The following is a 16,593-nucleotide window of genomic DNA, read 5'->3' on the forward strand; positions in this document are numbered from 1 at the left end:
CCAGCTATGTTCAGTGGATGTATATCTCATCCATAACAACCTCACATGAACATATCTATCTATATGCCTGTTGTATTGATACGACATTGAATGGAAACAATTGATTATTGATTAATATCAATGGACACATTTCCTATGTTGTCTGTCAGTCCATTCAGTCTTTGTATGGTGTATTCAAGTGTCCTTTCTCTGCACTGAGGCCTTCAACTCTGACCAAGTCACATACATAATGTGTCACATGGCTTTTCTCCATATGCCTCATGTTGGCCACTATGTCTCCAGATGGAAGACATTTTAGCTGCACTCAAGAAGTAGTTTCCTGCCTTAGAACTCTCACTGAATAGAATTCTAACTTCAGAAGTCTTTTTTAATGTGTGTAGCATGTTGTGTGAGTTATGTATTTATCAGCTCAACAGGCCCTCTCTATAATCAGACTCTTAGACCAGTCAGACACTATCAACTGTCTCCAGGAAGTAGCTTTCCACAGTTGGGTATTTCTCTAGCGTTGCCTCTCTGGTTCTTTTCTACACCATAGGCTTCCCACCCATCTGCTCCCCAACTCCATTAGTTAACAGTGTGCACACAGCAATAAAGATGAGACACACACACACACATACCCCAAACACACATTTATATAGACCGTTCATCAGTTCTCTGTCTCTCTGCCTAACAGAGTTGGTGTCGCAGGAATCAGCATATTACAAATTGCCTGGTACATGACTGAGTAAAGAGAACCTCCTCTCCTCTGCTCTCCCTAGATAAGGTGCAATTTACTCTGAGCTGAGTATGGCGTCAGGAGTGCTTAGCACTGCTTTCAAAGGGGTGCTCAGCATAAATAACACATTTCTCGATTTCACTCGGGCCATCTTAGTTTACCTATTGAACACTTCCACCGCCACACAAAAATGCAGTATTCCATCAAAGAATGTGAATAAAGACACCAAACACGATTTAAAGATGGCCAGAAAGAATACATTCAGCAAGACTCTCAAAAGGATATTGCAGTCAGCAGAATAAAAAGTCCAGTCTCTCTGTGGTTAGTATCTCAGTCAGCAGAAAAAGCCCAGTCTCTCTGTGGTTAGTATCTCAGTCAGCAGAAAAAGCACAGTCTCTCTGTAGTTAGTATCTCAGTCAGCAGAAAAAGCCCAGTCTCTCTGTAGTTAGTATATCAGTCAGCAGAAAAAAAGCCCAGTCTCTCTGTAGTTAGTATCTCAGTCAGCAGAAAAAGCCCAGTCTCTCTGTGGTTAGTATCTCAGTCAGCAGAAAAAGCCCAGTCTCTCTGTGGTTAGTATCTCAGTCAGCAGAAAAAGCCCAGTCTCTCTGTGGTTAGTATCTCAGTCAGCAGAAAAAGCCCAGTCTCTCTGTGGTTAGTATCTCAGTCAGCAGAAAAAGCCCAGTCTCTCTGTGGTTAGTATCTCAGTCAGCAGAAAAAGCCCAGTCTCTCTGTGGTTAGTATCTCAGTCAGCAGAAAAAGCCCAGTCTCTCTGTGGTTAGTATCTCAGTCAGCAGAAAAAGCCCAGTCTCTCTGTGGTTAGTATCTCAGTCAGCAGAAAAAGCCCAGTCTCTCTGTGGTTAGTATCTCAGTCAGCAGAAAAAGCCCAGTCTCTCTGTGGTTAGTATCTCAGCAGTAGTAATACATTCCCAGCTGCAGCACAGAGACAAGTGGAGATTGATGGTTCTTCAGATTAGCAACTCAAAGTCAGGCTTCAGTGACCAGCCCAGCAGCCCAGCAGCCCAGCAGCCCTAGCTGTCCCTTCAAGGTGTGTCTGGACCAGATGGTGAGAGAGAGAGAGAGAGAGAGAGAGGGGCAGAGAGAGAGAAAGAGGCAGAGTAGCAGAGAGAAAAAGAGTCAGAGAGAGGGGGTTAGAGAGGCAGAGACAGGGAGAGAGAGAGCTAGGGGCAGAGAGTGAGAGTACTCACTTTATATGCAGTGTGTGTATGGAGAGATTGATGTAATGTATGATAAGACCGTGCCCTTTTAGAAAGCTCTGGCCTGTGAGAGATAAAGTGTGTGGCACTGTACAGTGAACACACACACAACATCTTGGTGTAATACTAGTGCCTTGTGTGAGGAGGGGGGGGGACTGTCTCAGTATATGTGTGTGTGCAGTGCATTAATCCCATGTCCCTGCTCCCGCCCTCAGGCACGAGTTGTTGGAAGAGGCGAGGAGGAAAGGCTTACCTTTCGCCCAATGGGACGGCCCCACAGTGGTGGCCTGGCTGGAGGTAGGCACTCCTCTACTCTGGCCTGGAGCCATTCTCAATCCTCCTGCCTCTGGGGTAAATTCACAAGGTCTGTGCCAGAAGAAGATAATATTCTCCGCCCCGGTGAAGTGGTCTATTCCTCCTTGACTCCCCAGTCTGCACGCTCAGCATTCACCTGAGATACGACACCCATTATCCTCTAACCTCTGACCGTTGATGATGTTTCACATTTCAAATCAATTAGCCGATGCCTTACTTCAGCCTAATGGTCACCCTTTCTAATACGGAATGCAGACCAGATGCTTTCCTTTAATCAAAACATGACTGGTAAAGGATGTGGAACGACACAGTGCTGTTACATAATCGTTGGATGTATTGTGTTGTAATTACGACCCGGGGAACTCCAATGCCGTAGTAGTCAGCATGTTACCGAGAGTTATTATAAAATGATTACGACTCCGGTTGACATTACTCTTTGTGCTTTATTATATTAAGTCTATTATCACCACCTTCCGGAGACACCTGAAACCCCACCTCTTTAAGGAATACTTAGGATAGGATAAAGTAATCCTTCTCACCCCCCCCCCTTAAAATATTTAGATGCACTATTGTAAAGTGGCTGTTCCACTGGATGTCATAAGGTGAATGCACCAATTTGTAAGTCGCTCTGGATAAGAGCGTCTGCTAAATGACTTAAATGTAAATGTAAATGTAAATCTAATCCAGTGTTTCTCCAACTCCAGTCCTCCAGTACCCCAACAGTACTCACTTATTGTAGCCCTGGACAAGCACACCTGATACAACTGGTCAACTGATCATCAAGCCCTCAATGAGTTGAATGAGGTGTGTTTGTCCCAGGCTATTACAACACTGTGTAATGTTGGGGGTACTGGAGGACTGGAGTTGGGAAACACTCTGGTGTTGGGCCTATGGGACCAGCAGTGGATTGAATCTGGATCTCACTGATATTATGGGAGTCAATGTCCCAAGCCTCAGAGGCTGTTGGTAAAGGTCTATTCTGTGATTTACTATGCCATGTTCTCCCCAGCACACCTTTTCCTAGTTAAATCAATTCCAAATGGGTTTGAGTGTAATTGCTTGACATTACACCTCATAAAGGCCATAGTGATGTTGTTTAATATTAACATGGTTATTCATTAAGTAAATGAATGCGTTGCCTATCAATGAATCATCACAGTTTATTTTCTGTCTTCATTGAAATATCCTATGTCTGTATTCAGTTTTTCCTCATGTAATTATGATAGAACATGCTTGACATACAAGGTGAACATTTCAACCATGACTGCCCCCTACTGTTTCTCAGTAGATCTTTATTAAAACAAGGAAATGCTACTCAACTTGTCTACCATAAATAAGGATGGTAGACAAGTCCTCCCACCACATCACCGATAATTTGTAAAAACAAGTTCACTCGCTACTTTACATGAAATCACAAATGTTCTTCCTCGTCCTGTTTCAGCTGTGGCTGGGGATGCCCGCCTGGTACGTGGCGGCGTGTCGTGCCAACGTGAAGAGCGGTGCCATCATGTCGGCCCTGTCGGACACAGAGATCCAGAGGGAGATTGGCATCAGTAACCCCCTGCACCGCCTCAAACTACGCCTGGCCATCCAGGAGATGGTGTCCCTCACCAGTCCATCTGCCCCGCCAACCTCCAGAACCGTGAGTGTCCATTGACACACACACACACACACACACACACACACACGTACCTATGCATGTAACTGCCGTCAGTGTGTTAGCTTAGCATATAGCGCTGCCTCCCTGAACCTGCCCGTCTGGGCTTTAACCAGGCTCCTCTATCACACCAACACACATGACCGCCTGCTTGACAACAAACACATTGAGCTATAGAAAATGCATTCAACCTATTCGATAGCTCCACCGGCGACATTCTGAGGGAACTTACGGCACGTTCTTAGCTCCGATACATACACACACATACATACACACAGACGGTATAGTCTTCAAGGGTAAAGACACTCAAGAAGCTATTTCTGCTAGTTTGCATTGTAATGCCTTCACAGTCAGAGAGCCTGGCTTGTGTAGCATCTCTATCCTTTGTGTTGGTAACTGAATGTTGGGGAGAATGGGAGGAAACCGGTTAAGGCCGGCTTGTTTATCTCTCAGTAGTGTCAGTCAGCTCATGCACTTAATTCAGCTCTGCAGCATTTACTCTAATTTACCACACCAACAGTTATTTTATACCTCAGTCTGTTTCACAGCTCCGAGTTGTCATGGTGATTTCATGTAACCTCTGAGGAACCTGCTGAGCTTAATGCTACAAACTGTTTATTCTATGTAGCTTTATCCATCAAATTTCAATCAAATTGATTTATAAAGCCCTTCTTACATCAGCTGATGTCACAAAGTGCTGTTCAGACACCCAGCCTAAAACCCCAAACAGCAAGCAATGCAGATGTAGAAGCACGGTGGCTAAGAAAAACTCCCTAGAAAGGCCAGAACCTAGAGAGGAACCAGGCTATGAGGGGTGGCCAGTCCTCTTCGGGCTGTGCCGGGTGGAGATTTTAACAGAACATGACCAAGATGTTCATAGATGACCAGCAGGGTTTTCACATTCACACACTCTCTCTCTCTCTCACACACACACACACACACACACACACACACACACACACACACACACACACACACACACACACACACACACACACACACACACACACACACACACACACACACACACACACACACACACACACACACACACACACACACACACACACACTGCTCATGAATCTTTCATCAAGGAGCAGTGAACTGGGAATATGACTCTATAGACCCCCCCCCCCCCTCTGCCATGGTGCCCCTTGCTGTGACTGATGGTCAGTTCCCTGCCCCTCTGAACCACTTTAAGTTTACACTCTGGGTTAATCAACCCTGTAAATGCAGGGTTCTGCTCCATACCAGTCGCAGGACTGGTTATTCTGCTTCCTTTAAGCTCACAGACAGTGACGTCTGATTCACCCTATGGGGCCGACCCGAACCGTACTGTGCTGCCCAGTACAGCTGGGCTTGTTCGGCTCTATAGTGTGAAACAGGCATGCGTGAGCAGCCCTTTAGTACGGTGTCTTTAATAGAGATTGTCATCCCCTCAAGTGATCTTATCTAGGTCATGACAGCTTGATCCAGTGGGGCTGCAAAGCACAGTGATCATGGCTGCTAAAATTAGAATCAACAACAGATTAGAATGGGTTGGAATGGGGTTTAACAGTGTGGTACACTGAGGTATATCAAACTAGACAGAGTCTGTTAGAAAGGGGTTTAACAGTGTGGTACACTGAGGTATATCAAACTAGACAGAGTCTGTTAGAAAGGGGTTTAACAGTGTGGTACACTGAGGTATATCAAACTAGACAGAGTCTGTTAGAAAGGGGTTTAACCTTGTGGAACACTGAGATATATCAAACTAGACTGAGTCTGTTAGAAAGGGGTTATAACCTTGTGGAACACTGAGATATATCAAACTAGACTGAGTCTGTTAGAAAGGGGTTTAACCTTGTGGAACACTGAGATATATCAAACTAGACTGAGTCTGTTAGAAAGGGGTTTAACCTTGTGGAACACTGAGATATATCAAACTAGACTGAGTCTGTTAGAAAGGGGTTATAACCTTGTGGAACACTGAGATATATCAAACTAGACTGAGTCTGTTAGAAAGGGGTTTAACCTTGTGGAACACTGAGATATATCAAACTAGACTGAGTCTGTTAGAAAGGGGTTATAACCTTGTGGAACACTGAGATATATCAAACTAGACTGAGTCTGTTAGAAAGGGGTTTAACCTTGTGGAACACTGAGATATATCAAACTAGACTGAGTCTGTTAGAAAGGGGTTATAACCTTGTGGAACACTGAGATATATCAAACTAGACTGAGTCTGTTAGAAAGGGGTTTAACCTTGTGGAACACTGAGATATATCAAACTAGACTGAGTCTGTTAGAAAGGGGTTATAACCTTGTGGAACACTGAGATATATCAAACTAGACTGAGTCTGTTAGAAAGGGGTTTAACCTTGTGGAACACTGAGATATATCAAACTAGACTGAGTCTGTTAGAAAGGGGTTTAACCTTGTGGAACACTGAGATATATCAAACTAGACTGAGTCTGTTAGAAAGGGGTTTAACCTTGTGGAACACTGAGATATATCAAACTAGACTGAGTCTGTTAGAAAGGGGTTTAACCTTGTGGAACACTGAGATATATCAAACTAGACTGAGTCTGTTAGAAAGGGGTTTAACCTTGTGGAACACTGAGATATATCAAACTAGACTGAGTCTGTTAGAAAGGGGTTTAACCTTGTGGAACACTGAGATATATCAAACTAGACTGAGTCTGTTAGAAAGGGGTTTAACCTTGTGGAACACTGAGATATATCAAACTAGACTGAGTCTGTTAGAAAGGGGTTTAACCTTGTGGAACACTGAGATATATCAAACTAGACTGAGTCTGTTAGAAAGGGGTTTAACCTTGTGGAACACTGAGATATATCAAACTAGACTGAGTCTGTTAGAAAGGGGTTTAACCTTGTGGAACACTGAGATATATCAAACTAGACTGAGTCTGTTAGAAAGGGGTTTAACCTTGTGGAACACTGAGATATATCAAACTAGACTGAGTCTGTTAGAAAGGGGCTATAACCTTGTGGAACACTGAGATATATCAAACTAGACTGAGTCTGTTAGAAAGGGGTTATAACCTTGTGGAACACTGAGATATATCAAACTAGACTGAGTCTGTTAGAAAGGGGTTATAACCTTGTGGAACACTGAGATATATCAAACTAGACTGAGTCTGTTAGAAAGGGGTTATAACCTTGTGGAACACTGAGATATATCAAACTAGACAGAGTCTGTTAGAAAGGGGTTATAACCTTGTGGAACACTGAGATATATCAAACTAGACAGAGTCTGTTAGAAAGGGGTTTAACCTTGTGGAACACTGAGATATATCAAACTAGACTGAGTCTGTTAGAAAGGGGTTATAACCTTGTGGAACACTGAGATATATCAAACTAGACTGAGTCTGTTAGAAAGGGGTTTAACCTTGTGGAACACTGAGATATATCAAACTAGACTGAGTCTGTTAGAAAGGGGTTTAACCTTGTGGAACACTGAGGTATATCAAACTAGACTGAGTCTGTTAGAAAGGGGTTATAACCTTGTGGAACACTGAGATATATCAAACTAGACAGGTGGATATGCATATTTGTATTTGTATTTGTGTGTCTGTTTGCTCCAAACACCTGTACTAATCCACTACTACACTAGTTTATGGTGAACCAGTCTTGTCATGCATGGTAAATGTGTTCCTTTGGCCTGTGTGTGTTGCACCTGTGTAGGTGGGCTGCTCCTGTGTTATGTGCTGTTGTTGTCTATCCAAAGTCAGAAGTTGCCCCTAACCACTGATACAGGATCAGATAGTATTTCACCCCTTTAATGGATAAGGTTATGATGGGGGTAGAGTAATCTGATCCTAGATGGTGGTTAAGGACCAATGTCTACAGTTTTGTGTCTGTGTTTGTTTGTGTACTGTGCGTGCCCTTTGACCCCAGAGGGGCGGGCCTGCTCATCATCTGACCATGATGCTATAACACTATTGGCTTACAGTGGTGCTGCTCTTCTTCTTTAATACTGCTTGCCCCTCCTGGCGGACTACTGCTGCTGCTGCTGTCTTCTTCTCTTGGGCACCGCACTCCTAGCCGTCAGGCAATGTATGGGTGACCCACGAGGAAATGGAGACCCTCGCAGCACCCTCCTCCAAAACGGTTAGTCCTTCCTCTCCTTTTACCTCTTCTCTCACTCACTTCTCTCTTTTCTTGCTTTCACTGCAGTGTTGAGACCTGTCAATGGCTGCTTTACTGAGGCCTGTACTGAGGACTGGGCGGCAGGTAGCCTAGCAGTTAGAGCATCGGGCCAGTAACCAAAAGGTCACTGGTTTGAATACCCGAGCCGACAAGGTGAAAAATCTGTCATTGTGCCCTTGTGTAAGGCACTTCACCCTGATTTGCTCCAGAGGCGCTGTACTACTATGTCTGGGATTGTGAAACAACACATTTCACTGCACCTATCTGGTGTATGTGACAATAAAACCTATTTTCCCCCTATAGGATTTGGAGGGTAGGGAGATTGAATAACAGTAGGTTTGTTGATAATGTGGGTAGACTGCATCACATCACATCCATTCTCGGCTCTCCCTTTCGTTATAATAGGTAAAGAAGGCTTTTTAATTGTAATGACTGGTGCACTGCCCTATATTTCCCAGTATGTGTTGGTGTTACTGCTATGGTTCAAGGAGCTGCGTTGCCCTTGGGTACCATACTGTAGTTACCCTATATTACCCGTGTTCATGGTACGTTTCAGCCAGATGTTGATTAGATACAGCACATGTCAAGACATAATGCTATTTTTTTCCATTAGTAATGTCATCCTTTTAAAGCTGACAGTGATCAGCTGATTGTACATAGGATTCACCCTACAAGACCAGTGTAAGAAGCTACATCAAATCCGATACAGGTCTGCTAACTGATACAGTATGTTCCAAACATGTTCATTTGAAACCTATTGGTTCTGTCTCAAGATTGAAGCTTGCAGGATTATTAGTCACTGCAGGTGTCATTCATGTCAATCCCTAGGACACAGACAGCTATGTACTATACTGTATGTCAATCCCTAGGACACAGACAGCTATGTACTATACTGTATGTCAATCCCTAGGACTATGTACTATACTGTATGTCAATCCCTAGGACACAGACAGCTATGTACTATACTGTATGTCAATCCCTAGGACACAGACAGCTATGTACTATACTGTATGTCAATCCCTAGGACACAGACAGCTATGTACTATACTGTATGTCAATCCCTAGGACACAGACAGCTATGTACTATACTGTATGTCAAGCCCTAGGACACAGACAGCTATGTACTATACTGTATGTCAATCCCTAGGACACATACAGCTATGTACTATACTGTATGTCAATCCCTAGGACACAGACAGCTATGTACTATACTGTATGTCAATCCCTAGGACACAGACAGCTATGTACTATACTGTATGTCAATCCCTAGGACACAGACAGCTATGTACTATACTGTATGTCAATCCCTAGGACACAGACAGCTATGTACTATACTGTACGTCAATCCCTAGGACACAGACAGCTATGTACTATACTGTATGTCAATCCCTAGGACACATACAGCTATGTACTATACTGTACGTCAATCCCTAGGACACATACAGCTATGTACTATACTGTATGTCAATCCCTAGGACACAGACAGCTATGTACTATACTGTATGTCAATCCCTAGGACACAGACAGCTATGTACTATACTGTACGTCAATCCCTAGGACACAGACAGCTATGTACTATACTGTACGTCAATCCCTAGGACACATACAGCTATGTACTATACTGTATGTCAATCCCTAGGACACAGACAGCTATGTACTATACTGTACGTCAATCCCTAGGACACATACAGCTATGTACTATACTGTATGTCAATCCCTAGGACACAGACAGCTATGTACTATACTGTATGTCAATCCCTAGGACACAGACAGCTACGTACTATACTGTACGTCAATCCCTAGGACACAGACAGCTATGTACTATACTGTATGTCAATCCCTAGGACACAGACAGCTATGTACTATACTGTATGTCAATCCCTAGGACACAGACAGCTATGTACTATACTGTACGTCAATCCCTAGGACACATACAGCTATGTACTATACTGTATGTCAATCCCTAGGACACAGACAGCTACGTACTATACTGTACGTCAATCCCTAGGACACAGACAGCTATGTACTATACTGTATGTCAATCCCTAGGACACAGACAGCTATGTACTATACTGTATGTCAATCCCTAGGACACAGACAGCTATGTACTATACTGTATGTCAATCCCTAGGACACAGACAGCTACGTACTATACTGTACGTCAATCCCTAGGACACAGACAGCTATGTACTATACTGTATGTCAATCCCTAGGACACAGACAGCTATGTACTATACTGTATGTCAATCCCTAGGACACATACAGCTATGTACTATACTGTATGTCAATCCCTAGGACACATACAGCTATGTACTATACTGTATGTCAATCCCTAGGACACAGACAGCTTGAACATAAAGGTTATTCTTTGTTCCACTGTTCTCCCTGCCTCTAATACAGCCTGCATGTCAGGCACAATGAGACTAATAGCCAACTCAGCATCATTGTACAGAGGGCGAACCATGGGAAAAAGGGCTCTCATTTGTGCCAGACGTTTTGTGCAAGCTGGATTGGCCTAATGTGGCAGCAGCGTCCGTCTCCAAATCAGATGTAATGTGGCAGCAGCTCAGCCCAGGCCTAAAGGGATAACTGTGTTACTCTCCCATGGGGCCAGTTCAGTTCACACGCTAAAGGGGGGAAATCATTCTCCCTTGTCAGATTGCAGATAAATCCCACAGGCCACTTTCCCTCCCTCGAATAGTGATTTTTCATACATATTTAGATGGAGCTCTACTTTTTGATGTGAATAGTTTGTTCGGGGAATATATGCGAGGGAGAACATTTCTGTACGTTCTGAGGCCTTGGCTCTGGCTTGAGAAAGGCAACAGCCTCTGATGCTAGAGTAGAGACTATTGGACTGTAGATGAAGTCCAGTGACCTGTTGCTATTATGTTCTCATGCATAGTGCTACTGTTTCTTTTCCATGCCTGACCAATGACAGAGGTCCGGGGAGTCCGAGGAGGGGAGCTGGGCGCAGGTAAAGGATTTTTCGGTCTCTCTCATGGATTAGAACAATGGAATTGTAGATTATTTAGAGTTACTTTAGTCTATGTGGCGACTTTTAAACTTTGTCAAAATCGTTTACAGATGAACAATGGTTTACAGTACTTAATTGTTTCCTTGTCATTATTGTCAGACTCTAGCGTATGGTGACATGAACCATGAGTGGATAGGGAACGAGTGGTTGCCCAGTCTAGGACTACCTCAGTACCGCAGCTACTTCATGGAGTGCCTGGTGGACGCCCGCATGCTGGACCACCTCACCAAGAAGGACCTCCGGGTGCATCTCAAAATGGTGGACAGCTTTCACAGGTACACCTGCCCTCCTCCTGCGTGATGAAGGATTTGATCGGAAAGTTTAGTGTTGAGGCTCATTTTGTGGTAATAAGTGCAAAATATTATTGTCTGTGTTTCTAAAAAATGGCTTTTCTAATGTTCCCATGTCTTCAGGACGAGTTTGCAGTATGGTATCATGGGTCTGAAGAAGCTCAACTATGACAGGAAAGAGCTGGAGAGACGCAGAGAGCACAGCCAGCATGAAATGAGAGGTACGCAAAGGAAAATTCCACCCAAAAACTTTGTTTCATTAGTCCAAAATGTTTTGTTGTCAGCAATCAAGTTTTCGAGATACGTAACTTTCAAAAAACAGAAATCATCCCTGTATTATGCATTTAGTATCATCCTGCAAAACGCAGGATCGTATGATGCAAATTCAATCATATGGGAATGATTTCTGTGTTTTTAAAGTTATATACAGTATCTTGAAAACTTGATTAGTGACAAGCATAACATTTTGGGACTATATCAACAATGGACTAATGAAACGAATGCCAAAATATCATTTTTGGGTGGACTTTTTTCTTTAGAGACTGCTCAAGGAACGATAATGAAGACCTTTGAGCTAAAATATACCTAGTAGTGTCTAATTACAATCTCATAAGTAATCTGCTAAGGCAAATAATACTTGTGGAAGCGCACTTACTTTACAGTATGTATTGCATTCTATTGTGGAATATAGCCAAGCGGTCATAGAGCTAGGAGGTGATGGTCAGTAAGGACCAATCTAGCAGAGCCCAGAGGTTTTCTTCATCATGTAACCAGAAATGGAAATATTCTGTCTGTGGCCAAACACCCATGTTGTGTTTACCGTAATACCATGTCTGTGTGCCCCAGACGTGCTGGTGTGGAGCAACGAGCGGGTGATTCGCTGGGTCCAGAGCATCGGCCTAAAGGACTATGCCAACATCCTGCTGGAGAGCGGCGTGCACGGGGCCCTGGTCGCCCTCGATGACAACTTTGACCACACCAGCCTGGCGCTGCTCATCCAGATCCCCAACCAAAGCACTCAGGTCAGATCCCTCTGCCCCGCATCACGCTATAGCATAGTTACGCCACAAGAGGGCAATGCATAATATACTAGCACAACCACACCATAAGAGGAAGACATTAACCTCTTCATTCCAAGAGTCCGTAGTCTTGTCTCTCAGTACTAAAAGCAAGTGAATTATGATGTTAAATTAAACAGTGTTTTTATTGTTTTTATTTTTTTTCAGGACAGAATAAATGATTTCGATGATCGTCATTAGAAGTACACTTCAAACACATATTTTCATTTCTCAGTCTTTCCATCTCAAACAGGTCTAATAATACCCTGAGTGCCAGACCAGTAGGTCAACAGAGAGCTGTTTGGTAATCCAGAAAGCGTCTGAAGCCCCAAATAAAGAGACCTACAACTTCCATTTCAAATGTACCTAATAAGACCTATTTCCCCTTCCTCTCCCCAGGCACGTCAAATTCTGGAGAGGGAATATAATAACCTGCTAGCCCTGGGCACTGAGAGACGACTGGACGAGGTGAGTGACTCCTGTCACCCGGACAGCTAGCCCCGCTGTTACCATGGGTGATGGGCCGTGGCAGACAGACACACACACCTGGGTTTGTTGTCAATCATTACTCTGTTTTCCACCATCTCACTGCACCTCAGACCTGTCCTCGGTTTCCACTTCCCACCCATCACTCATTTGTCTCTCATATTGTCTTAGAGTTGGTTTGAGTTATAAATATAAATATAAGGCCTTGGGAAATTAGTCATATTTGTTAGCTACTATAAACACTGCTGTATATGCAGTCACCAGCTGTTCTCAGACCAGTTTATCTCTAAACTCAATCCCTAACCTGTCCCTGTCTCTGTCTGTGTGTCTGTCCGTCAGTATGAAGATAATGACCTCCGGGGGCCATCGTGGAGGAGGCAGTTCCCCCCGCGGGACGTCCATGGGATCAGTATGATGCCCGGCTCGGCAGAGACCCTCCCCGCTGGCTTCCGCGTCACCACCGGCTCACACTCCCGTAGGCTACCCCCCGAAGGTGAGCTCTCCCACCCTCTCCCACCCCCTGCATGGCCAAGACCCCCACAAAGTAGACCTAACAATTCAACTAGAGCCTCCAGTCCAGGTCACTTAGCTTAGATGAATGTAAATTGCTAAAATTGCCAGATTGGATGGTAAAATTGCACTCATCAAACACTTATAAAAATGGCTAACTGCCACAAAATGTATTTGATTAAGATTGTACCTGGATGCAATTAATTTCTGTGTTAGAGTTTGGGGGGGGGGGGGTCCTCTCGCCCCTCTCTTTACTTGGAGCTCTCTCCCCATCACTCTCTCTCTCATCTATGGGTGTATGGGTGGAGCATGTTGCTGACTGTACCTGTATTTCCTCTGCTCTGGGACTGCTGCTCTGTGTGCAGTGCTTTATGAGGCGCTGGATGACAGTCCTGACGACATGTATTTGGACTGGTTTCAAGGTCAGATATACTGGAGCGATACCATGTGGCCTGCTGTTGGCCTGTGTGCCGTTACGCCCCCCCAAAACTCCCCGGTTCCTGCTGTCCACCCTACCGTACCTCCTCTCTTCTCTCTCTACCTCTACTGCTCTGTTCCTCTGTTTCGTTCTGCTCCTGATGCCAACTACAAGGGTGGCCATTTGTTTGTCCAGGTTGTCCGTTTGTTATAGTAGTCATATTGTGTGTCCAGTAATTGTTACTCAGGTTAGTGTTATTAGCACTGTAGTTGTTAGTTGCAGCCTCTGCTGCTGCACCCTTGAAGTTAAAGCAATGAATCCCCTTTGCATATGTTAGTTGAGCTATTTTAGTTCTATGTAAGTTGAGCTATGTTAGTTCTATGTTAGTTGAGCTATGTTAGTTCTATGTTAGTTGAGATATGTTAGTTCTATGTTAGCTGAGCTATGTTAGTTCTATGTTAGTTGAGCTATGTTAGTTCTAAGTTAGTTGAGCTATATTAGTTCAATGTTAGTTGAGTTATGTTAGTTAAGCTATGTTAGTTCTATGTTAGTTGAGCTATGTTAGTTCTATGTTAGTTGAGCTATGTTAGTTCTATGTTAGTTGAGCTATGTTAGTTCTATGTTAGTTGAGCTATGTTAGTTCTATGTTAGTTGAGCTATGTTAGTTCTATGTTAGTTGAACTATGTTAGTTGAGTTATGTTTGTTGAGCTATGTTAGTTGAGCTATGTTAGTTCTATGTTAGTTGAGCTATGTTAGTTGAGCTATGTTAGTTCTATGTTAGTTGAGCTATGTTAGTTCTATGTTAGTTGAGCTATGTTAGTTCTATGTTAGTTGAGTTATGTTAGTTGAGCTATGTTAGTTCTATGTTAGTTGAGCTATGTTAGTTCTATGTTAGCTGAGCTATGTTAGTTCTATGTTAGTTGAGCTATGTTAGTTCTAAGTTAGTTGAGCTATATTAGTTCTATGTTAGTTGAGCTATGTTAGTTCTATGTTAGCTGAGCTATGTTAGTTCTATGTTAGTTGAGCTATGTTAGTTCTAAGTTAGTTGAGCTATATTAGTTCTATGTTAGTTGAGCTATGTTAGTTCTATGTTAGTTGAGCTATGTTAGTTCTATGTTAGTTGAGTTATGTTAGTTCTATGTTAGTTGAGTTATGTTAGTTGAGCTATGTTAGTTCTATGTTAGTTGAGCTATGTTAGTTCTATGTTAGTTGAGCTATGTTAGTTCTATATTAGTTGAGCTATGTTAGTTCTATGTTAGTTGAGCTATGTTAGTTCTATGTTAGTTGAGCTATGTTAGTTCTATGTTAGTTGAGCTATGTTAGTTGAGCTATGTTAGTTCTATGTTAGTTGAGCTATGTTAGTTCTATGTTAGTTGAGCTATGTTAGTTCTATGTTAGTTGTTCTTTGTTAGTTGAGCTATGTTAGTTCTATGTTAGTTGAGCTATGTTAGTTCTATGTTAGTTGAGCTATGTTAGAGCTATGTTAGTTGAGCTATGTTAGTTCAATGTTAGTTGAGCTATGTTAGTTCTATGTTAGTTGAGCTATGTTAGTTCTATGTTAGTTGAGCTATGTTAGTTCTATGTTAGTTGAGCTATGTTAGTTCTATGTTAGTTGAGCTATATTAGTTGAGCTATGTTAGTTCTATGTTAGCTGAGCTATATTAGTTGAGCTATGTTAGTTCTATTTTCGTTGAGCTATGTTAGTTCTATGTTAGTTGAGCTATGTTAGTTGAGCTATGTTAGTTCTATGTTAGTTGAGCTATGTTAGTTCTATGTTAGTTGAGCTATGTTAGTTCTATGTTAGTTGAGTTATGTTAGTTGAGCTATGTTAGTTCTATGTTAGTTGAGCTATGTTAGTTCTATGTTAGCTGAGCTATGTTAGTTCTATGTTAGTTGAGCTATATTAGTTCTATGTTAGTTGAGCTATGTTAGTTCTATGTTAGCTGAGCTATGTTAGTTCTATGTTAGTTGAGCTATGTTAGTTCTAAGTTAGTTGAGCTATATTAGTTCTATGTTAGTTGAGCTATGTTAGTTCTATGTTAGTTGAGCTATGTTAGTTCTATGTTAGTTGAGTTATGTTAGTTCTATGTTAGTTGAGTTATGTTAGTTGAGCTATGTTAGTTCTATGTTAGTTGAGCTATGTTAGTTCTATGTTAGTTGAGCTATGTTAGTTCTATGTTAGTTGAGCTATGTTAGTTCTATGTTATTTGAGCTATGTTAGAGCTATGTTAGTTGAGCTATGTTAGTTCAATGTTAGTTGAGCTATGTTAGTTCTATGTTAGTTGAGCTATGTTAGTTCTATGTTAGTTGTTCTTTGAGCTATGTTAGTTCTATGTTAGTTGAGCTATGTTAGTTCTATGTTAGTTGAGCTATGTTATTGAGCTATGAGTTCTATGTTAGTTCTATGTTAGTTGAGCTATATTAGTTGAGCTATGTTAGTTCTATGTTAGCTGAGCTATATTAGTTGAGCTATGTTAGTTCTATATTAGTTGAGCTATGTTAGTTCTATGTTAGTTGAGCTATATTAGTTGAGCTATGCTAGTTCTATGTTAGCTGAGCTATGGAAGATGAGCTATGTTAGTTCTATGTTAGCTGAGCTATGTTAGTTCTATGGTAGTTGAGCTATATTAGCTGAGCTCTATTAGTTCTATGTTAGCTGAGCTATGGAAGTTGAGCTATGTTAGTTCTATGTTCGCTGAGCTATGGAAGTTGAGCTATGTTAGTTCTATGTTAGCTGAGC

General features: G+C 42.4%; 1 protein-coding gene across 1 annotated transcript in view; it reads left to right on the forward strand.

Annotated features, from left to right (window-relative positions):
• Window positions 1–16,593, forward strand: part of LOC123994452 (liprin-alpha-2-like) — a 268,132-nt gene that overhangs the window by 249,709 nt on the left and 1,830 nt on the right. Inside the window, 9 exon segments of the mRNA XM_046297053.1 lie at window positions 2,145–2,226; window positions 3,686–3,886; window positions 7,949–8,014; window positions 10,995–11,030; window positions 11,190–11,365; window positions 11,504–11,601; window positions 12,227–12,402; window positions 12,838–12,906; window positions 13,264–13,417. Of these exon segments, the coding sequence (XP_046153009.1) occupies window positions 2,145–2,226; window positions 3,686–3,886; window positions 7,949–8,014; window positions 10,995–11,030; window positions 11,190–11,365; window positions 11,504–11,601; window positions 12,227–12,402; window positions 12,838–12,906; window positions 13,264–13,417 (1,058 nt within the window).

This window comes from Oncorhynchus gorbuscha, linkage group LG14 (genome assembly GCF_021184085.1).
Source record: "Oncorhynchus gorbuscha isolate QuinsamMale2020 ecotype Even-year linkage group LG14, OgorEven_v1.0, whole genome shotgun sequence".
Taxonomy (NCBI): Eukaryota; Metazoa; Chordata; class Actinopteri; order Salmoniformes; family Salmonidae; genus Oncorhynchus; species Oncorhynchus gorbuscha.